Source organism: Ursus americanus, chromosome 10 (genome assembly GCF_024610735.1).
Source record: "Ursus americanus isolate L20-20 chromosome 10, mUrsAme1.1.p, whole genome shotgun sequence".
Classification (NCBI taxonomy): Eukaryota; Metazoa; Chordata; class Mammalia; order Carnivora; family Ursidae; genus Ursus; species Ursus americanus.
The window spans coordinates 147097-170131 of NC_142136.1; the positions used below are offsets into that span (position 1 = coordinate 147097).

The 23035-nt window shown below is 44.3% G+C and overlaps 2 protein-coding genes across 3 annotated transcripts in view; both read right to left on the bottom strand.

Annotated features, from left to right (window-relative positions):
* Positions 1-3013, bottom strand: part of CDC16 (cell division cycle 16) — a 30112-nt gene extending 27099 nt beyond the window's left edge. The window contains exons 1-4 of one of the 2 annotated variants that reach the window (XM_045772929.2): positions 2745-3013; positions 1567-1621; positions 1370-1467; positions 146-184 (exon numbers count right to left, since the gene is read on the bottom strand). In XM_045772929.2, coding sequence (XP_045628885.1) covers positions 146-184; positions 1370-1467; positions 1567-1621; positions 2745-2846 — 294 coding nt within the window. In that variant the 5' untranslated portion in view covers positions 2847-3013. The remainder of the gene's footprint in view (positions 1-145; positions 185-1369; positions 1468-1566; positions 1622-2744) is intronic. The other variant, XM_045772930.2, reaches the window with a different exon arrangement.
* Positions 3014-3176: 163 nt separating this feature from the next.
* CFAP97D2 (CFAP97 domain containing 2) overlaps positions 3177-23035 on the bottom strand; it is a 48061-nt gene continuing 28202 nt past the window's right edge. The window contains exon 4 of the mRNA XM_087865290.1: positions 3177-3330. Coding sequence (XP_087721416.1) covers positions 3177-3330 — 154 coding nt within the window. The remainder of the gene's footprint in view (positions 3331-23035) is intronic.

Genomic DNA, 23035 nt, shown 5'->3' on the forward strand with positions numbered 1-23035 from the left:
ATTTTATAGCAAACAATATTAAAGAAAAGACTATTACTAATCTGCCAAGCTCGATCACCAGAATCTGTACACATGTGTAAGGGATGTATAACATTCATATAATTAAACTTTTACCAAAGAAAACTGAAACAGAGAGCAAACTTACATGGCATCTAGCTGCAAGGTAGCGACATGCTTCATACAGCTAGGAAAGAAATTAATCTATTAAAAAAGAGATCAAGATAACATACACCTCATTCTAAAAAAGTATAAGCATAAAATGAAGGAATCTACTTTCATAATTTGTCCTTTTACTGTTGCAGAAAACCCAAATCCAGTCTTTTTAACTCATACTCATTGTGGATCTACTGTTTACTAGGCAGCAAGGATTCAAAAAGGAGTAAGGAGGGGCGCCTGAGTGGCTCAGTCAGTCAAGCGTCTGTTTTCAGCTCAGGTCATGATCCAAGGGGCCTGGGATAAGAGTCCTGCATCGGGCTCCCTGCTCAGTAGGAAGTCTGCTTCTCCCTCTGCCCCGCCCCCCCCCATGCCTGCACGCACACGCACTCTGAAATAAATAAATAAATAAAATCTTTTTTTAAAAAAAGTAAAATAAAAGAGTAAAAAAAAAAAAAACAAAGGAGTAAGGATCTGCCCTCAAGGAGGTTACGGCAGGAAGACATAAGACACAGCACTACATAAGATATAAACTACCTAAACTCTGAAAGAAGGACGTGAGAAATACTAGCCAGTTAAAGAAAACATGTGCAAGAGAGAGAAAAGTGAGAGGCTGGCCAGCATTCCAGGCACTAGGCATGAACAGCTGTCACAAGTCCAAGGGCCTGCAAGTAGTCAGCACAACTGGGGTGTGTGTTACATGTACTGGTGGTGGTGCTGGGTTCCACACAGACTGCAGAGAAATCTTAAAAGACCTTTGATGCCTACTGATGCATCTAATTTTACCCTGTGGGTGATGGGAGATCACTGAGAGATACCGTGAGTGCTATAATCGGCCTGCGTTTCTGTGTTTTGGGAAGATTACCCTTGTAACGGTTTAAAAGATAGTTAAAAAGAGAGGGAAAGTAGAGTGGGAAAGATGTTACTAGAGAAAAGAGACAAGAGAGGCAAATTAAAGACCTGACAGGTATGAGCAGTAATGAGATGGAAAGGAATATCCATAATTTCAGAGTTATTTAGAAAACATAATTTTCAAAACTTAGTGACTGAGGGGGCAAAACTTAGACTGAGGGGGCAAAAATGACTGAGATTAGGAGCAAGAAAATTTCTCCACATTCAGTAAAAAAACCTGAATCCTTTTAAATAATTCTGACATTTAATCTAATGACAGTTTTGAAAAGCTTTGGCAAGTTGTAGAGTTCACACCGACACTTACTTTGTCCAGTTTCCGTGAGCGAAGCGCATGAGCTGCTCTATGATACTGTGCTGTTAGGTAAAGACACTGAGCCAACCAATAAATGTCCTGGGGCTCCTCTGGAAGGGAAAAATCACACAAATGGTCAGAGGTACAAGGAAAAATAGAAAGGTTTTTAAAATATAGAAATCAGAAAAAAAATAGAAGTTGTCACTTACCATGAGAGAGTGAAGCTACTTTATCTGCCCAAAATAGAGCACTTTGATACTGTTGCTATATTAAAAAAAAAAAAGTAACTGCACTGTTATTTCAATAGTTTTAAACAGATATCTAGTATTATTAGAATGCCATATAGTAAATCAACATCTTAATACAATAATTGTTTACATGTAGCAGGGGTCTACCAATCATATCTTCATTTTACATCTCAGCTAGGTGAGTTTTGGTTCAGTGGTACAATAAAAACATTGTTTGATATTTACAGCTCAAGAAGGTAGGATTTCTTTTTAAACTTATACATTGGAAAAATGTATCAGCGGGTATCTAAAACACTAGAAAATTTAAACAATTCTTTTGCAGTATTTCATTAGCAATGGTTCTCAGTTCTCCAACGAAAACTAGAAACCCCATTGCCAATCTGGGAAGAGGAATGCTTACGGAATGGTTACACATCTGCTCACTCTAAGTGCCCCAAGAGTGGAAACCAGGCCCCTTTCATTGCTCACTAGTCCCCAGGGCTCCAAAGAAAGTGCTCAGGGGCGTCATATTCCATTCAACTGACTGACCAAAATACAGCCCTCCAATGTACGCAGGCATCTGGCAGCATTTCACACCATTGTGAACATTTCATATCGAATACGCTTCCCCCCCCCCTTCTTGGTTTCCGACTTATTTGGAGAGTATAAACTTTACAAAAACTAAGTGACCTTGCTGATTCTGGAGTCGCTTCTTCAACACTGCTGTTCATTCGAGAGCAGGGCAGGGGATACAGTCAACTTTTTTAAAGTACTGACTCGACAAAACACGGTTATATGTACCTTTATTCACTTAAATTCTGCCAAATAAGAATTAAAACTAAAACTTGAAAATTTTCTATTAACTAGCTAAATTCAAAAGCCACCCTGCAACCTTCCTCCTGGAGTAATCCCTCCACTTCACTGAGCGCCCGCTCTGCGCCCAGCAGTTAGGCTGCTGCAGAGCGGGGCTCCGGGCACATGCGAGGCTCGCGGGGCGCTTAGGTGGTGTCCACCCCCGTGTTCCTCATCCTCCCAGCTGCACAGAAGGCGGGGGTGGGGGTGCTGGACCCCTCCCTTCGGGGGCTTTACCCCAGGGCGAAGGCCCATGCCCCGCCGGACCAAGCGCCACCAAGACCGCGACCACAGTCTCCTCTACGGACCAGCGCTCGGAGCCGGTTTGCCTCACGAGTCCCGGCGCGGGTCGGGCCGCCCACCTGGTCCAGGTACTGCCGGACGCGTTTCCGCAGCCGCTCCAGGTTCATGGCCGCGCGGCCGGGGAGTCCGACCGAGCGCCGTCCGCCGCCCCGGCGCGTGCCCTCCTTCCCGCGGCCCACCGAACCCGCCCGAAGCCCGCTCAGCAGCCGTCCGACCCCGCGCACCGCCCGGAATCTTCCGCTCCCGGCCAGACCCCGCCCCGGAAGTCCTTCGCAAACGCGTCCCCTCTGGCGCCAGAATCGAGGGTCGCACCGTTGGTTCCGAGACGTTCCCTTGGCCCTAGGGTTGCGGGCGGTTGGGGGACCGTGGACGCCTTTCCTTCCCACTCAAGGTTCCTGGTCGCGCGGCGCGTCGTTGTGTCCGTGCGCCGTTCACTCCTATGCTCGTTCTGGGGGCGGGCGAGAGGCGCTCAGGGCCGGCCGCGGGGCCGCCGCAGACGGGCTTGGGGCGTAGGCGGCGACGCGGGCCTCGAAGTTCTGAGGCCGAGTCCGGGCGCGCTGCTGGGGTCGCCGCGTGTCCCTGTCGCGCCGTCTTGCGGCAGAATCCCAGGTAGAGGAAGCCGTGACCCAAACCCAGTGAGAACGGCAGAGGCTGGCCGACTGCGGCCGGGTCCGCCCCGTGGAACGTCATTGTGGACGCGCCTGCGCTGGCGGGGACCCCTGTGCCGTGCCTCCCTTGCAGGGGCGCCCGCACTGACTAAACTCGCCCGGGCCAGCTGAACCCCTCCCTCGACACCCCGAGGCTTCGTGCTCCGTCGTGCCTCGTCCCATCTTAGCAAGAATCCCCCCTCCGTGTGTGCTCACCCTCGTTTACGGGCCGATTCCTCGTCCCCCCCCCCCCCGCTTCCTTCGGCAAGAACGCTCCCCCCACCCACGATGCTCCCTCTTGATAACCTTCCATTCGGAGACCCCCGCCCTGCTCCTTGGCCGTGAATTTGCACTTGCCTGTGCTGTCTGCGGGTTGAGCCCGCCTTCTCGTCCTCCCCGCTCGTTTCCACGCGGTGGCCCCTCTACCTGTGGTGACAGCTCCCCTGCCCTGAATAAAATCTCCTTGCGTGCCTTGGCCAACGCCCCGGAGGAGTGTGTTCTTCAGCACACGTATATGAAGTACCCAGAAGAGGCCGATGCACCGAGAAGGGTCAGCGCTGGCTGTGGGGCGGGAGTGAGGGATGGGCTTGGGTGGATCACATACCGGGGATCTCAGTGGTCTAAACTGGACTGTAGCGACTCTTGCACAGCTCTGAACGAACTGTACGCTTTCCATTTTACCGTATGTGAAATAGAGCTCAATAAGACTGTAAAAATAACTTCTCTGACAAGCTGTGGACTACCTCAAAGAGTTACCTCACAGAGCAACCTGAGGTAGTGCACAGAACTTTGTACCGTCGACGGGAGGGAAACAGGTGTGAATATGCAAGTGCAGTGAACAACTGCGAAGACGCGGGACTCAGGAGGGAGTGGAGGGGCCGCGGGGGATCACTCAGTACTACCCAAGTGACAATCGGGTGACGCATAAGTGACGATGGAGACTTTCCTCCTCATAATAAAGCAAAGGCAATGCATTCTCATTACCCCCCCCCAAAATTAATATAGATGGTTGAACCGAAAATGAAGTCAAAAGACAAGCAAGAAATAAACTGGAAACCTACCATAAGATGCTAATTTCCGGGGCGCCTGGGTGGCTCAGTTGTTAAGCGTCTGCCTTCGGCTCAGGGCGTGATCCCGGCGTTCTGGAATCGAGCCCCACATCAGGCTCCTCCGCTATGAGCCTGCTTCTTCCTCTCCCGCTCCCCCTGCTTGTGTTCCCTCTCTCGCTGGCTGTCTCTCTCTCTATCAAATATATAAATAAAATCTTAAAAAAAAAAGATGCTAATTTCCTTTAGATTAAAGCCACTATAAAAAGACCAATGGCTCGGGGCGCCTGGGTAGCTCAGTCAGTTGAGTGTCTGCCTTCAGCTCAGGTCATGACCCCAAAGTCTAGGGACCGAGCCCAACATCGGGCTCCCTACGCAGCAGGGAGCCTACTTCTCCCTCTCTCTCTGCTCCCCCGCCCCACTCGTGCTCTCTCTCTCTCTCTTGCTCTTGCTCTCTCTGTCAAATAAATAAAATCTTTAAAAAAAAAAAAAAGACCAATGGCTCAAGAATTTAAATGGACAAATGACTGAAAATACACTCCACAGGGAAAGACATGCAAATAGATTCTAGAATTATGAAAGAAAGCTCACCATCATAATAAAAATTAAAATTATAGTAGGATACCACTTTTCATACATCAGCAAAGATCAAATAGATTGGTGATGCTTTGTTGGCAAGGTTGTGGGGAAACAGGCTTTCTCATACACTATTTTTGTGCGTGATGTTGGTGTACTGTCTATGGTGAACAAGTTGGAATGTCTTCCAAAACTAAATATGTACACACTCTGCCCTAATGTTTCCATTTCTAGAGATACATTTTGCACATGTGCAGAATGACCTGCTTTATAAGGATAGTCGTGATAGCACTGTCTGTCGAAGCAGAAGGTTAGGGACACTTTAATAACCTGACCCGTAGGAAACCCATTCAAGAAGGCACAGTGTACTCACATCGTGGAACACCGTACAGCTGTTTAAAAGAACAAGGCAGGGGCGCCTGACTGGCTCAGTCAGAAGAGCATGCAACTCTTGACCTCAGGGTTGTGAGTTCAAGCCCCATGTTGGGTGTAGAGATTACTTAAAAATAAATAAATAAACTTCAAAATATATAAACAAAATTTAAAAAATAAAGAATAAGGCAGTTCTGTGTATGACTATGGAACAATCTCCAACATATATTAAGGGGGGAAAAGCAAGGTATAAGGAAGTATTTCTCATATGCATCCATTTGAGTAAAATAGGAAACTAACAATAAAGAATAGGTAAGATCCTTAAACTACCTCTTAGATCCTTAAACTATCTCAAATCAGAAAACTGGCCACAAATGCAATGCCTTCTGGGATGAGCACTGGAAGCTATGAGAGGAGCCGTGAGAAAGGACTTTCCCTGGGTATCTTCTTGTGCCCCTTGAATTTCAGACATGTACGTTTATTACCTTTTAAAGGTAGATAAAACCTTTATACATATAAAAGCCTAAGAAAGAAAGAAAATGTAGAGAACTGAAAAGAACATAAAACTTCCCGTAGAGAATCCTATCCATTCAAAAATTCTCTTCTTAGCACTTTCGTGAGTAATCTGCCATCTCCTTTCTGTGCATACACATACACTGGTAACACATTGAAATTTCTTCTCCTATATCTTTCCCTTCCCTTCACCTCTTCCCAGAAACAATCCCTGTCAATGATTGCTGTTCACTTCATACTCTCCTTCCTGAGCTTTGAATGTACATATACATATTTACAAATATCTTTCTCTTTTCTACAAAAAAGGGGTGATGTAATATGTCATTATTCTGAGAATTGCCTGGCTCCCTGGTGTACATTAGAGATCTTTCCCTGTCAGAACTGCTTTGTTCTTTTCAACAACAGGAGAATGTTTCGTGTTATGCTCATCAGACCAGGCTGGGGTACGATGCTCTGTCAGCTAATGGTCTATCAGCAGATTCCACCTGAGCACCTGTGATGGTTAGTTTTATGTGTTAATTAGACTGGAGCATAGGATACCCATATCTTTGGTCCAACATGGTTCTGGGTCTGTTCGTGAGGTGTTTTCAATAAAATTAATATTTGAATCAGCAGACTGAGTAAAGCAGATTGCCCTCCCGCAACGTGGGCCTCATCTAATCCATTAGAGGCCTGAACAGAACAAAAAGGTAGAGTAAGAGAGAATTTGCTCTCTGCCTAACTGCTTGAGTTGAGACAATCGTTGACCTTCTGCCTTGGGACTCAAACTCAGACTGGAATTCACACCATTGACCCTCCTAGGTCTCCAGCTTGCCAACTGCAGATCTCGGGATTTCTCAGCCTCCATAACTACATGAGCTAATTCCTTATAATAAATCATATATGCACACACACACACTCTTCTCTCCTATTGGTTCAGTTTCTCTGGGAAACAGATTAATACAATGGCCATTTCATTTAGGAAATCACTTAGCTCCCCAAGTTGAGCTTATGTGTTGCTCATATTACTAAAAAGTATATGAAAAGTATACTAAATATTTAGTATTTAGTACTAAAAATTTAGTATTTAGTATACAAAATACTAAAAATATTACTTTTTAGTAGTACTGCATTTTCCTCGTAGAAACATGATTGTAATTGCCTGTTCATTCCTCCATAGCGCCCTGTGGTCTGTGTGTTCTTGAAGGCAAGTACTGAGGGAGAACGTGAAGAGAGGAGAATAAACAGAATTTCCCCTATTAATCAAACCACACTTGGGCATTCAAACATTTGGCAGAGTTCTGATTTTGTTCCTAATCTTCAATTAGTACCTGAAATGAGTCTCACCAGACCTGTGTCACAGTTTGGCAGGGCTGCTTTCTGTCTAGAGGCTCTAGGGAAGAATCCGATTCCTTGGCTTTTCCTGCTTCTAGAAGATGCCTGCGTGGCTTGCTTTTCGATCTTCAGATCTGTGACTCTGACCTTCTTACCTCTCTCACTTATGGCTACCCTTGTGATTACAGTGCGTTCACCCAAATAACCCGGGGTAGTTGCCTTATTTAACAACCTTAACTTAATCACCTCTGCAAAGTCCCTTTTGCCATTTGGGGTAACATTCACTAGGTCAGAAATTCGGTATCTTTGGGGTTGTTATTCTGCCCTCCACGCTACCTAACCAAGTCAGGGACCCAAAAACATGCCTTTATTACAAAAATAAGAAAATATGGGTGAATCAGAGGAAATCCACCCTTTCTACCTGAAACCAACTCAAAGTACGTGGACTACCCCTCCCAGGACCATCTCATCTCTTCTTTCCAACACCGTAGCCAGTGATTTACCCACTCCTTGCTGGAGGATAGCCATGCAGTGGGGAGGTTCAGATCTTGGGCAGGTTTCTGAGCCTCTCTGTGCATTGATTTCTTCATTTGTAAAATGGGGATGATAACAGCTCACACTTTGTAGGACTGATACGTGTAAAGATTGAATGAGATAATTTATGTAAAGTGCTAGAATCACACTGAACATATTGTAATTGTAATAAATATGTATATCAGTATATATATATATATATATTGCTTCACATTACATTGCATTACATTTTTTAAAAAATTTTGAAGATTTTATTTAATCATTTGACACAGAGAGAGAGAGAGAGAGAGCACATGTAGGGGGAGCAGCAGGCAGAGGGAGAGGGAGAAGCAGGCTCCCTGCAGAACAAGGAGCCCGATGTGGGACATGATCCAGGACCTTGGGACTCAATCACAGGGGATCACGATCTGAGCCGAAGGCAGATACTTAACTGACCGAGCCACCCAGGGTGCTCCTTGAATTTATTTGTAGAGGTGGTAGTAGCAGTCTCACTAGCAAGTCTGAGGGACAGAAACTAGCAGCACTGAAATTTATCTTAGCCATTTCCCAGGTCCATCTCAAAATTGGACACTTTGCTCTAGTGCCATTTAAGTCCCTGTGCCATGATGGTTCTTGTCTACTTTCTGGGCTATTCAATTCTATATAACAGCCAAAAAGCAGTGACCAGGCTGACAAACAAACTTTCAGATAGGCCTGGAGTTTCTCTGTTGTGGTAAGACTGGCCAGGTGACTTGTCATGCCCGATTTCATGTTTAGAGTCTTCATTGAACATTTTTTATTAATATAATATCCTAGTTAAAGTTACATATTTGAGATTAATAATTAGCAAAATCACAAACACAGTCTAAAATTTTCTCACTACCAAACTCATTTCTAAAAAGACAAAATAAAATAGTGAATTCAGTTTGGGTTACAAGCCCTTAGTAACTCAATCACTTTGCTGTTTCCCAGGCGTGTTGAAGTGCACACATGGCAGCCAGGCTCACCCGCTGCAAAGGGACTTCACAGAGTAAACACATACCCTTGAAAATACAGCTTATCACTGTTTTTCCATCCCGTTCTTTCCTGCTCTTGAAGGCAGCTCCAGAATCCTCTCCACTTTAAATCAGAGGATTGCTGAGACATTTGACTCTCTGAAGAATCTGACCCATGGACCGTTTTGTTTTAAAGTCTGAGGATCTTTAAGTAACAACCAATGTCGACATGAGGCTTCTCCATTTTCAAAGCACCTTCCCATGTAGCATGTTATTCATGTTATTCACCTCACACCTGCCTGTGTCGTGGGGGCATCAGCATCACCGTGGAGGATGGGCTCTGAGTCTCGGGGGCTGGATGTGCCTCGGCACCAGGGGGCTGGCTCATTCTGAATCTTGTGCTTGAAGGTCACTCCCCTAGAGGGGCAGGTAGCGTTCTTGCTATTACAAACTTCCTATGAATGAGTCCCAGAATGTTCTAGTTAATATCATTTCTCATTTCAGACGTTGCCGGAAGTATTTATAAGCCATACCATTTTACTTTACCAAGTCAGTAAGTGCGGTAGGGGAAACATAATGATGGACGTTTTAACCCAAGGAGCATCAGTGTAAGATCAGTGATGATGACGCGGCAGTGGGCGTAGAAGGAGGAAGAGCACAAGGATAAACTAGGTGTCTGCTGTGGACTGAATGTTTGTGCCCTCCCACAAAATGCATGTGTTAAAACCTAACAAGGAATTTGGTGTTACTAACACCTGCTCCCTGCCTGCCCTTGGGAGGGTGGCTTGTTGTTTGCCCAGAAACTTCAGGCCAGCCTCTGCCTGGCCAGATGGCAAACTCGTCAGCTATCTAGGACCACCACTCCTCCCCCTCCTCCTCCTCCTCCTCCTCTACTCCTTCTTCTCCTCCTCCCCCTCTTCTTCTCCTTCTTCTTCTTCCTCCTCCTCTCCCCTTCCCCCTCTCCCATCCTCCTCCCCCCTCCTTCTTCTTCTTCTTCCCCTCCCCCTCCTTCTTCTCCTTCTCCTCCTTCTCTTCCTCCTTCTTCTTCCTCCTCATCCTCCTCCTCCTTCCATTGTGGCAGTAGGAAGGTGGCACGGCTTTCCCTCACCTCAGATGATCCACTGCTTCATAGCCAGCATGTAGTAGTGAACCCTCATGGGCCCTGAGGTACCAAGATCCAGCCAGCTGCTACATGGAGTTTGACCAAGATCCAGCCAGCTGCTCCTTGGCAGGTTGATTGGAATCCTACCACAGAAAGAGCAGCACTTTTTTCTTTCTGGAATGACAGCTTAATCAGGATTTGAATTTATTTTCCTTGCCTTTCACATTTCATCAGATCACCACCTATGGACTTTGTAACCACCGCATCCATCTTCACAATTCTAACCAAGGATGTGAAGTAAAAGTGCAGCCAATGCCCATGGTGCTCATTGGACTCGCCATATGCAGAGACAGTTGCATTATTTTTGGTATCAGCAATTTAAAAAGATGTACAACCAGGGAGGTATGTGTACGTGTTGGGCACAATCTTCCCTCCACTTTCTCCCTTGCACCTATACCTGTGGCCAAAATGCACCAATCAGGTGTCACTGCTCAGTTATCTAAGGAGGTAGTAAAGGCCGAGGGACAGCTAAAGACTGTTCTCAAGGGCCAGCAGAGTGACACGGGGCAGTGGGAAGGATGGCTTACCCTCAAATAGCTTGTTCTTCTGCAGGAGAAATTCCCACTGCCTTCAAAATGGGACAATGAAGAATCATGTATAGAAAGAGGAAAGGACGCTGTGGTCACAAATCAAGCCACAAGTGATATTGGATAGCAATAAATTTTCATTCAATTTTTTCTAACCCCTGACCCAAGATTTTTTCTGGTGTGTTAACTAGTCTGAAGTCAGCCAAATACTGAAGAACAGCTGTACATTGATATTTTTATGCTATTCTAATTTTTGTGAAATATCACATGCATAAATCTGTTTTGCTGTTTTTGTTTTATGATTCCTTCCTTAAACTGTCCATGGAATACAGTCAGGAACACAAGGCATAGACTTTCAGTATGACCAGAATATTAAATATCTCAAGTAGTTTCTCAAGAATTTAAATTACTCTGAAATAAGGAGAGAACAATAATCTTGCTCATTGGATTGAGAAGTCTTGTGATATTGTTATCACAGGAGAGTAATTTAAGAATTGGTAGACTCCTATTGGCTGAAATAGGAAAAATATCGGGCTTTGAAAGGAGGCAAATAATTATTAACACATCAATGATTTGCAGACATCTCTGTTGTCATTTTACGTGACAATTGTAAAAATGTGGAATTAACCAAACATCAAATCTCCATTTGCTATGGATTTGATAGAGTAGGCAGCTGGTTAGACATGAGCTGGAGGCAAGGTGCTGGTAAGTAGATGACATATTAGAAGATATTTGAGGACACAACACCCCGACCCCCTGCGGTGCAGACTAAGAGCCACAGGTGCAGAACATGAACTCTCCTCTTCACCCTCTGACCCAGGGTAACCTATAGCCTCATTATAATATTTTTGCATGGTTTGTACCCATCCTCTGGGAAGATGGCCATGACAGTGCCACAAGAACCTTGTAGGGCCCAAAACTCCACCTCACAACAGCTAGGAGAGGGTGGAAAGAACCTCAGTCAGAGACCCCCCAGCCACAATGCATAACCTATGCAAACATAAAAAGAGAAGACACCCCTGACCCCAGTGCAGTTGCCACCTCTGCCCTCTTGCACCCTGAGGGCCTTCTGTCCTTACAACTGCTTTGTGCTTGGGACCTTCCTCCTGGCTGTCTTTGAGTGTGGATTCTCGTGCAAATCTGATACACATTGCAGACTCTCCTGCTGGTAACAGATTTTCCTGTGTCCTGCTGCGTTTGCTGCAGGCTTGCTAAGCATCTACACTGAACACCACTTAGACACTGGTCAGTTGGATCCGTTCAGGTTCTGATGGGCTGTCAGTGTCTCCAGCAGCGGGAGGCGATGGAGTGCTACCTGCCCAGATGCCAGGGCCGCAGGAACCCAGCCTCCTGAGGAGATAACAAAACCTTCTTGGTTAATAACTGTCTTTTGAATTAACCTCCACATAGATAAATAATGTCTGGTAAATGTTTGTTAACTTAAATTGAGGTTTTATGTTGGTTCATAAACGTATAGGCTAGGGGTGCCTGGGTGGCTCAATCAGTTAAGCATCTGCCTTTGGCTCAGGTCAGGATCCTGAGGTCCTGGGATCAAGCCCCACCCCCCCAGCATAGGGCTCTCTGCTCAGCAGGGAGTCGGCTTCCTCTGCCCTTCCACCCCACATGCTTGCGCTGTCTCTCTTTCTCTCTCTGAAATAAATAAATAAAATCTTAAAAAAACATATATCAACGTACAGCCTTGTGAAACCTGCTCTCATGGAAAATGAGACCCTGGAGGGGTAACTTACCTACTCAAGGTCACAGAGCCAATCAGCACAAAACCACAGCTAAAAGCTGGATGTCAGGACAATAATGATTTCTTTCTTTCTTTCTTTTTTTTACTTTTTTAAAGATTTTATTTATTTATTTTATTAATAATATTTTTTTATTATGTTAGTCGCCATACAGCACATCCCTAGTTTTTGATGTAAAGTTCCATGATTCATTACTTGCGTATAACACCCAGTGACTTCTGTTGTCTTATGTGTTAGTGACCCTAAGTGCGGGCTTTTAAGGCAAATTCAAGATCTGGGGGAAATAGTTTAGGGCAAACGATCATCTCAAAATCTTTAGAGTATTGCTGATTGCTTGTTTCTGTGACCCTGTGTTCACTTGAGCAGAGGTAAGTTGATTACGTGTTGGTCGTGCTGGGCCTCTAACAGTTGAGTGTATGTTGTACAGTAATTTGAGCGTATTTCCGTCATGGAATACCATTGCTTTATTGATTATTTTATTCAGTTGGTCGAAGTTAGGGCACGTGACTTGGGGACATGTCATAGATCTGTGTCAGTGGGAGTCAAGGTAAGTTATGCCCACAGGACTTTACAGAAACTTTACCGGGAATTACTGTCTATGCTCGGGAGTCATTCTGCTTGGGAGCTGGGTTTGAGGCTTGGGAAAATGAGCATCAGCATCATCCCACTTGCAGAGAGAGAGATCTTAACTGGAAGGCCCTTGGACAATTTGAAAGTGCCCGGTGATTTGAGCCCACTGCCCCTCTGGGCCTCTGGGCTCATGGGCTGGAGCCGCAGTACCAGGGAGCACCACTAGTGACCGCCACTTCTCCATGCATCCTTGGTTTTGCGCTAAGGGTTGTAGGGGACCATGGCTGGCCCAGAACTGGAGATTGGTCCGGGTAGGGGCATCAGAAGGTTGTCGTGAGGTTCAGGTCATAGAGCCCGAGAATCAGTGAAGGCCCCAGGTTAATAGCTCCTAGGGTTCTTTCTGTTTCAGCCACTGTTTTGAGGCTCAGTACTGTGTGTGGTTCTCCTTATATACTTACGGGTTATATAAAATTTACTCTGGTCCCAAAATAGACTTTGGAGTTTCTGGCAGTCCTATATCTCAGTATCTTTGAGAAACTAGAGAGTGGCCGCTGCATTGTGGAGCTGTCACTGGAGGCTGGATGACACAGAGGAGGGACCTAGAGATCCAGAGGGAAGGAGGCCCCCAAGTACAGTCAGGTCCTGCTCTCTCTGAGGGGAATGCCTCTTCAATTCGGCACAGGGGCCCTCCTTGCCCAACCCAGTGACCGCCTGGACCATAGCAGCTCCTGCAGCATGCTGCGAGGACAAGCCCAGTCTCTCCTCCTGCTCCCTCTCCCCCTCCCCACCCTCTACCACCCATCACTGTCCCCATTCATTCTAGTTACGGTGATTTTAAAGCATTTCAAAGTCCTACACATTTAAACTAATTTGATGCACAGTGTGACATGGGACTAAACATACACCTGGTACCGTATTTTTTCAAGTTATCTTTAAAATCAAAGCTCCCTAACCGACTAAAGTCTCTCTGAGCAAAGTTCAGAAAGAGCCGAAATTACCCTGTCATGGGAAGACCTGTGCTGTTTCCCAATAGAGAGTTGTTTCTTTCTTTTCTTTTCTTTTTTTTAAGATTTTATTTATTTATTTGACAGAGAGAGAGGCAGTGAGAGAGGGAACACAAGCAGGGGGAGTGGGAGAGGGAGAATCAGGCTTCCCACTGAGCTGGGAGCCCGATGCGGGGCTTGATCCCAGAACGCTGGGATCATGACCTGAGCCAAAGGCAGACGCCTAACCACTGAGCCACCCAGGCGCCCCAGAGAGTTGCTTCTTGATGATGTGGAGTCATCTGGCAGTCTTTTCTTTTTTAAGATTTTACTTATTTATTTGAGAGAGCACAAGCAGTGGGAGCAGCACGCAGAGGGAGAGGGAGAAGCAGACTCCCAGCTGAGCAGGGAGCCCGACGCCGAACTTGATCCCAGGACCCTGAAATCATGACCTGAGCTGAAGGCTGACGCTTAACCAACTGAGCCCCCCAGTCACCCCTCATATCATCTTTTTTTAAAATAGCAGCTTCATTGAGACAATTTTATACAATAAAAATCACCCTTTAGAAGTGTATATTCGAGTGGTTTTGGTATTTTCAGAGTTTTGCAATCATTACCAAATTCAATTTTAGATTTAGTTTGTTGAATAAATGAATGAAGGTGTGTATGAGTCTTTCGATCATTTTTTTTTTTTGAGGCATTAACTATGGGATAGATGTTCATTGTCATAGAATAGCATGAGGGGTCTTCTTTGGGTGTGACAGAGAGAGTAAGCATTTTCTGAGACACTCTTGGCAACCCTCAATCCGTCCATCGAAGCCCCATGGAGTCCTTTTACACCTCAGGGTTATGTGTTCTGGAGACTGGTATAGTTTCTTCACATGGAGGAGTTTTAATCTGATTTATTTAGATATTGTTTAAGTTATAATCACAGGTTTTTAAGGTAAATTATGCAAATCTACCTGAGAATTATAAACAAATACCAAACAGCACAGCTATGGTAATAAAGTATTGGTGACTAGAGAAAAAATCTGACTCAAAACTCCGTAGCTCCCAATATCACTCCTCTGTGTAACTGGTTTCCAGTTATCAGCTGAAGAAGCATGACAAATCGCTCTGCTGCGTCATCTGGCCAGGCATAGTTTGAGAGTGCTGGCTCATGCATGTGCACAGCTGTGCTCAGTGTGATAACAGTGGGGAGGACCTGGCTGGCCTCACGAGCCAGCACCCCAGAGGACCAGGGGTGCTGTGGCTTCGGGGAGCCCATGGCCACCTTGCCGTTTTCCCCGCCACACCTCTCAGACTTACCTTCTTTTCCCAGTTTGTGTTATGAGTCCTTCCCTCCCCTACACTTTTTGGGCTCGGGCTTGGATGTGGCCTTGCTATAACTCTCAGTTTCAGTTCCTGTTGGATTAAAACTGCATATTGGAAATAACACTGTCCTTGCCCAAGGACAGTAAAATATCAATTTACTAGAATGCAAAGTGAATGGGGTATTTTAATTTACTGACAATTCTATTTCATTTAGAATCAATCATATAATCTTTTTGTTTAAAATAGCAGCTTTATGGAGACATAATGTTATACAATATAATTTATTCTTTTAAGGTATATATTTGAGTGGTTTTGGTATATTCAGATTGTGCAATCATCACCAAATCTAGTTTTAGAAGAATTTTATCACCCTTCCCTGCCAAAAGAAAACCCATAGTGCTCCTCAGCTCCCACTCCTCAGGTCCCCTCCCACAGCCCCTGGCAACCACTAATCCACCTTGCATTTCTGTGGGTTTTTGTATTCTGGACATTTCATGTAAATGGAACCATACAGTATATGGCCTTTTGTATCTGGTTTCTTTCACAGAGTCTAATGTCTTCAAGATTTATGCACAAAGAAGCATGTATCAGAACTTTATTCTCTTTATGGTTGCATAATATTCCATTGGATGGTTATATCACATCTTGCTTACCTATTCATCAGCTGATGGACATTTGAGTTGTTTCTACTTTCTGGCTATTATAAATAACATTGCTATGAACATTCTTGTACAAGTTTTCTGTGGGCATGTGTTTTCATTTCTCCTGGGTATATACCCAGCAGTGGAATTCGTAGGTTATATGGTAACTTTATGCTTGACTTCTGGAAGAACAGCCAGACTGGTTGCCCCATTGACCATTTACATTCCTACCAGCAGAGGGTGAGTTCCAGTCTCTCCATATCACTCGCCAACTTGTTATCTTCTGTCTTCTGATTCTGGTCAACTAGTGGGTGTGAAGTGGGATCTCATTGTGGTTTTGACTCGCATTTCCCTAATAATATTGAGCATCTTTTCATGGGCTTACTGGCCATTTGTACATCTTCTTTAAAGAAACGTTGATTTAAATAATCAGATAGTCATTTATTCTTTCACTTTTGTTGTTGAATATCTTTCTAAAATGCATTGAGGTACTCGTCAGTGCTTCTACAATCGCCCTTTGAGCCTCACCGGCTTGCTGGTATTGGGTGGTGCAGGTCTGGACACCCCAGCCAGGGTTTTTTTCATTTGTTTCCCTCATCCTTACATGAAGGCTGTGCTGGAAACTGTCTGTGGATAAAGTCTGGTATAAAGGTGGGACCTAGTCCTATGGGTCACTCAGGGAAAGAAGTGGAATGGGGTTTCTTTCTCTGTTCTAGTACCATCTGGACTTGGAAAGGGGAGAATTACGGGCACCTCCTCCACATGAGATAGTCCAGTTACTCTGACCTTCCCTAGCGTAGGTGGGGCTACAGTTCACAGATCGTCTAAAATGCTAGGAGTGGAATTCTTATGTCTTTGTTTATTTTCATAATACAGTTAAGATATAATTAGGCAAAGAAACCATCAAGGGATGGCCAGGATGATCACAAAATATTATCCAAACTTACATATTAGGTCAAGAGGTAAGTTGAAAGCCACCTCAATAAACACAGTAACAGATTTCTATGGCTTGAAATAAGCCACATTAAAGTTTTTTCCAATATCTTAAATGGTTGAAACCTTTAAAAAGAAACTATTGGATTCTCTTCTGGCTCTAACTGCAAACCAAAGATGTTAAGCCCCTACTGGGAGCTCTGCTTAATCCCTGATGTTACAGGTTCCTGAGGAATAATTGTTGAATGATGATGCAGGAATATTTCAATAATTAAATTCTGATTCCAACTACTGATATAAAAATATTCCCCTATTCCTGAGTTGATACTGTCATATAAAAATAACCTTGGGCGCCTGGGTGGCTCAGTTGGTTAAGCATCTGCCTTCTGCTGCCTGCTTCTCCTTCTCCCTCTGCCCTTCCCCCACTCATGCTTGCTCTCTCTCTCAAATAAATAAATAAATATTTTTTAAAAAATCGAATAACATTAACAGGACACCTCCTTTTCCTCATCCCTTTTCTTTCCATACCGACTTCTCCAACACACAGACACACACACACATCCACACATAGTTACACACACATAGCCAGACATCCACACATAGACATGCACGTCTATACACAGATATACACACACATACACACACACTGAAATTATAAAATCCTTGACGAGTCGATGTCTTGAGGTACCATTTGTCTATCACATGTTCCCTTGAATGATTTTCTATGAACAGAATTTAGGTTTGCAGAAATGTTAAATGCTCTGTCTTTACTAATTTTTAAAAATCTTTTGACCCCCTTTGTGTATACACCCCCCATCACCCTGGCAACTGCCAGTCTGTTCTCTGTATCTCCTGGCTTGATTTTTGGGTTTTGTTTTGTTTTTAGATTTGACATATAAGAAGGGTTGTATGGTGTTTGTCTTTCTGTCACTTACCTCACTTAGCACAATGCCCTCGAGGTCCATCCATGTCGTCATAAATGGTAAGATTTCATTCTTTGTTATCGCTGAGTAATATTCCATCATTGTGTGTGTGTTCCATTGTGTGTGTGTTTATGTGTGCATGGATGTGTGGGGGTGTGTGTGTGTGTACATGTGTTTATGTGTGTTTATGTACAGGTGTACATGTGTACACTGTGTGTATGTATGTATACGTGTATGTGTGCATATGGATGCTCGTGTGTATGTGTGTGCTGGTGTGCATATGGATGCATGTGTGTACATGTGTATGGACGTATGTATACGTGTATGTGTGCATATGGATGCTCGTGTGTATGTGTGTGCGGGTGTGCGTATGGATGCATGTGTGTACATGTGTATGGACGTATGTATACGTGTGTGTGTGCATATGGATGCATGTGTGTACATGTGTATGGACGTATGTGTACGTGTATGTGTGCATATGGATGCTCGTGTGTATGTGTGTGTGTGTGGGTGTGTGTGCGGGTGTGTGCATGTGTGTGGATGTGTGTGTATACCACATTTTTTCATCTCATCACCTGTTGGTGGACACTTAGATTGTTTCCATTTATTGACTACTGTGAATAATGCTGCAGTGACCATGGGGTGTAATAATTTTTCAAGTTAGTGGGTTTTTTTAAAATTAGTTAATGTTTTTATTCTGTGTGGACGATACATACGGTAAGGAAGGAAAGAAAGAAATATTTCACTACTTGCCAAGTAGATGTCAGGCACTTTTATAATCATTTTTGCAAATGTTGCTCTTTTATCCCTGACCTGAGTTCTGGGAGGTGGTTCATATTCACTCCTTGCAAGTGAGGAATGGAGGTTCACTGGCTGAGCAAGCTTGGTGCCAGCCTGACGCCCACTGCCCCAAGCACACCCCTCTATGCAACTTGTATCAACTTTTGACTTATGCTCCCTAAGACCCTGACCCTGGCGTGGGTTTCATTTGCGTTTCCTTCTCATGTGTGGTTATTTGGGGCTGGGGCACTGGATTAGAGGAATACATACTTCCAGTTAACTGAGGGTTCCTGTAAGTTTCAGGATGGCTGATGAGTTTTATTGTTTTTTAAAGTTTTATTTTAATTCCAGTTAGTTAGCATACAGTGTAATATTAGTCTCAGGTGCACAATACAGTGATTCGACAGTTTCGTACAGCACCCAGTGCTCACAGGACAAGTGCCCTCCTTCATCCCTGTCCTCTATTCCCCCCAACCCCCAAGCCCCCCACCTTCCCTCTGGTCCCCACCAGTGTGTTCTCTGTAGTTCAGAGTCTGTTTCTTGGCTAATGAGCTTTATGCAATGATCTTATAGAAATCTTAGCCCCTCCGGATAAAAACAGGTACCAAGTTAGCTAAGTAATTTCTCTTTGGAGTTAGGGATAAATGAAGATGGAAGTAGAAATCCTTCCTTCGAAATGTTTTAGATATTTTGCAAGCTAATATTTAAACTAGGAAAAAAAAAAAAAAGCTGAGGCTCGCAGGAGAGCTGGCAGTGCAGCCATTCAGCAAATTAAGAAAGTAAGTGTTGCTTTAGGAGAAGCTGCTCGAAGAGAAGGAGCCTGTCTCTCGGTTTTCTCTGCCCAGTCAATGAGGGGCATATTTCTGGAATGTTAAAGGTAAACTGTGGTATACCCTGTGTGTACCAGATGAGCACAAGCCCCAGACTCAGCCAACAGAGATCAGGGTGGGTGTCTGGTCCTCAGACAGCTGGTCAAGGAGGGCTACGGTGGGGCCCATTTTCTGACCTTCTGTTCTTATGAAACGGCTCTTTTCTCCGTAATCCTGCAGTTTTCAAACAGCTTGATTTTGGTTTTCTTTCTCAAAGGTAGAGCCCTTGATAAAAGTGTCCTGCTACCCCCATCCCCACCTCCATGCTATTTCCAAGATTGGGAGGCAGGGGCTTGTCAGGGAAAAGCACAAGCATAGTCTTAAGAGAAGCTTCTTCCACTTCTGAGCCATTACACCCAAGAGCCGGGAAGGGATTTTTGACTAAGCCCCATAACTGGTGTCCTTCCCTCTGCCCCTGCGCCTGCCACCCTCTTCCTCCTGTACGTAGACACGTGGAGGCTGAAGGCTCTGGGAACTTAACACAGCATGTGCAAACTGCTTGTGACAGAGCTGTCTTTTGATTTGGGACGCTCAGACCACAGTTCTTTCTGACGTGGGATGCAGAGGCAATGAGTTGTTTCCTTAGGCTATCTGTGTTTGTCTTTCCATGGAGAGCAGGGATCAGCTCACCAGAGGCCTGGATCACTAGGGGCTGGTCTTGTCAGAGCCCTAAGTGCTTCTGCGCCAAGGCACCATTTCCCGAGACACCAAGCTGACTCTTCAAACCAAGTGCAGTCTCTGGGTTGTGGCTGCAGGAAACCCTATTTCTAGGAGCTTCTGTTTTCCCTCCCTTTGTTTTACTTTATCTCAACATCTCCTCTTGCCCTTGGGCTTTATCTGTTTCCTGTTATGTAAAAGGGGAATTTCAAGAGAGTCAACATAAATAAATGAAGGATGGATTTGAAACATAGGTTCCAAGCATTTTCTTGACATTTGCTAAAGAAAACAATATAATGGAGGAAAAAGAAAGGAAACAAAACAAAGAAAAAAGCAGAAACTAGAGCAAACAGGATACTTACATCAGTGAACATAAATGGACAAAACTGAGGGAAAAAGCCGCTGGGACCAGGGTAAAAAGCGAAATTACAGTGTTCCGCTTGAGGACACAAACCTGAAATAAAGTGGCGCAGATCCTAGGCATAGGGTGATGTCACCTGACACAGGAGCCTGCGGAGACCAGCCACAGCAGACAGCGGAGTCAGCCGCGCGAGGAAAATGCCAGGTGCGGTAGAAAGGGCCCTGGACCCAGAGACAGGGACCAGACCAGCCTTCCCGCCAGGGGAGAAAGGGGTCCCTTGCTCCTGTCTGCAGAGAGGATACGGAAATTCAGAAATTCGCGGCTCACCTGCGGGGAGTGGAAGCCTCCGCATAGCAGCTGTTGTGAAATACAGTGTGAACATTTTTGATACTGCAAACTGATATTTTTAACTTGCAATAAATTTGGAAAAAATGAACTTTGGTCTCTAAACAACATACACAAGTTACATATTTATTAAATTCTATATTAATTAGAGATTTAAAGTGAATCAAGAAAACCGTAAAAGTACTAGGAGAAAATATGGGAGAATATTTTTCCAATCGTAGCTCAAGAGATTCCTTTCTACGTATGGCACTAGAATCAGATTCCATAAAGGAAAATAGTGGCTGACTTGGCTACTGTAAAATAAACTTAGGTGAAATGATAATAATGTGGCAAAAAATATTTGTGACATTGATAATAGAAAGAAGCAAATATTGATAATATATAAAGAGTCACTATATGTTAACAACTAGAAGGGACACACCCAGTTGAAAATAAACAGTTAATTCACAGAAGAAGTTGGATGGAAGGAGATTCTAAAGTATGTATAATCCTGAGCATTGTCGAGAAGACGAGTAAACAGGCACTTTGAGGCACTGCAAAGTAGGTGCAAGTTGCTAGACCATTTTGGAGGGCAGCTTGGTAGTATCGAAAAATTAAATGTGCATACCTTTTGATTGAACAATTTTACTTTAAGGCACATAAGTTACAGAACTAGTACAGAAATAATGAATTAGGGCGTATCTGTAGAAAAGTTACTTTGTAACTGCTGAAAAGAAATGAAGAAGATCTTCATGCACTGACACGAAACTATTTCCATGATACATAATAGAATACAATGAGCAATTTACAGAAAACTGAATAGCGTGTGATCCCGTGTTTGTTCAGATAAACAAACATATATACATCATGAATAAAAGTCAGTGCTCACTAGCAAGTTAACAGTGATTACGTCTAAGGTTTCGGTCCAAGAGAATCCCCACCTTTTACTTACACACTTTACTGTTCGATGTCTCATTTTTTGCAATAAACAAACATAAGTATTGTAATTAAAAATAAAGATTTGAGGGGTGCCTGGGTGGCTCAGTGAAGTGTCTGCCTTTGGCTCAGGTCATGAGCTCAGGGTCCTGGGATCGAGTCCCACATCAGGCTCCCTGCTCAGCGGGGAGTCTGCTTCTCTCTCTACCCCTCCCCCTGCTCATGATCTCTCTCTCTCTCTCTCAAATAAATAAAATCTTTAAAAAAAATAAAGATTTGAAATGAAATACTCGAGGTTTCAATGTAAATTGAAAAATAAATTAGATTTTCTGAATGCCTCCGTATTAGTAATTATTAGTTACGCATCTTTGGAAAAGGTGCTTGTTGCCGCTGTTGTCAAGATCTGTAAGAAATGTCCAAGGCAAGCAGGCAGGCAAGCTGGGGCTTCTCAACATCCCTACCATTGCATACGCAGATGCCTGTGAGGCCAGCAGCTCCCTAAAGGAGCAGGGTCCCTCGAAGGAGGGCACTGGGCTGAGGGCCCGTGGGGCCTGGGACATGCTCAGGGGCAGGGGTTTGGGGCTGAGGGTGCTTATTTAAACTTTGGTGTTTATGCAATTTCTTACAGTGGACTAGACTTCAAGGGAAAGAAATCTGCTGAAATGACCCACAACATAGTGGCTATATATACAGGTAAGGGGAGCAAGTGAAGATTTTACAATTCTTTAATTTGATTCATTGGAACATTAATAAGCAGGATAATTAATGACAAAATTAAAATCTTATTTTTTTCATTCAAAATTATGGTTTTGCCAGCAATAAGAATAAGATGAAGAGAGAAAATTTAGATTTTAAATTATCTGGCAAACTTTTGCAAATTATTAATTTTCTTTGCCTCTCTGGACACAGTGTGCCCCAGCTGATTCAGGGTTGTCCCACGATTTCCTAGTGATATTTCATGCGTACTATCCTGCTAAGTTATTATTTTTCACCAAATCTCTCTCCCTCGACCTATAATCAATCAGCTGAGTTCATTTTCATTTCCTTACAGTTTTTGTGTGAGGAAATGGATGAATTCATCCGTTGAGTCATTGTTCTATGTCATCTATTTTTAGGGTAGGACCATTTGGCAAATGGTTGCAGACAATAGACTAAAATGTCCTAAAACAACAAAGAAGCCGTGAGTCCAAATGAGTGATAAATCTGATGAAGCAAATGGAAATTTCAAACAGCTATGTATTTAAAACGAACAAGAAACCATAGGCACCTTGTCCCTGTGCTTTTCTGCAGTCTCCCAGGACACCCTGCGCCAGCGTCCGGGTACCTGCCAGCCTGTCCTGGTCTCCTGCCCCCTCTGGGCTCTGTGTGATGATGGCTCTGGGTTTCTGGTCCTTTCCAGAACGGTTTTGTTTTCTCCTTGCACTCTGTGGAGTTCCTGTTCTCTTTTCCCCCTGTTTAGATTCCAAAAAACAGTGCGGATAGTTCTTGAAATACTGGAAGAGTTAAAGCCTGTGAGAGCCCTGCTTCTGCATTGGCGAGAATGAGCCCGAGTGCCCACAGGGCAGAAGGGGTCCCAGAAAAGGAGT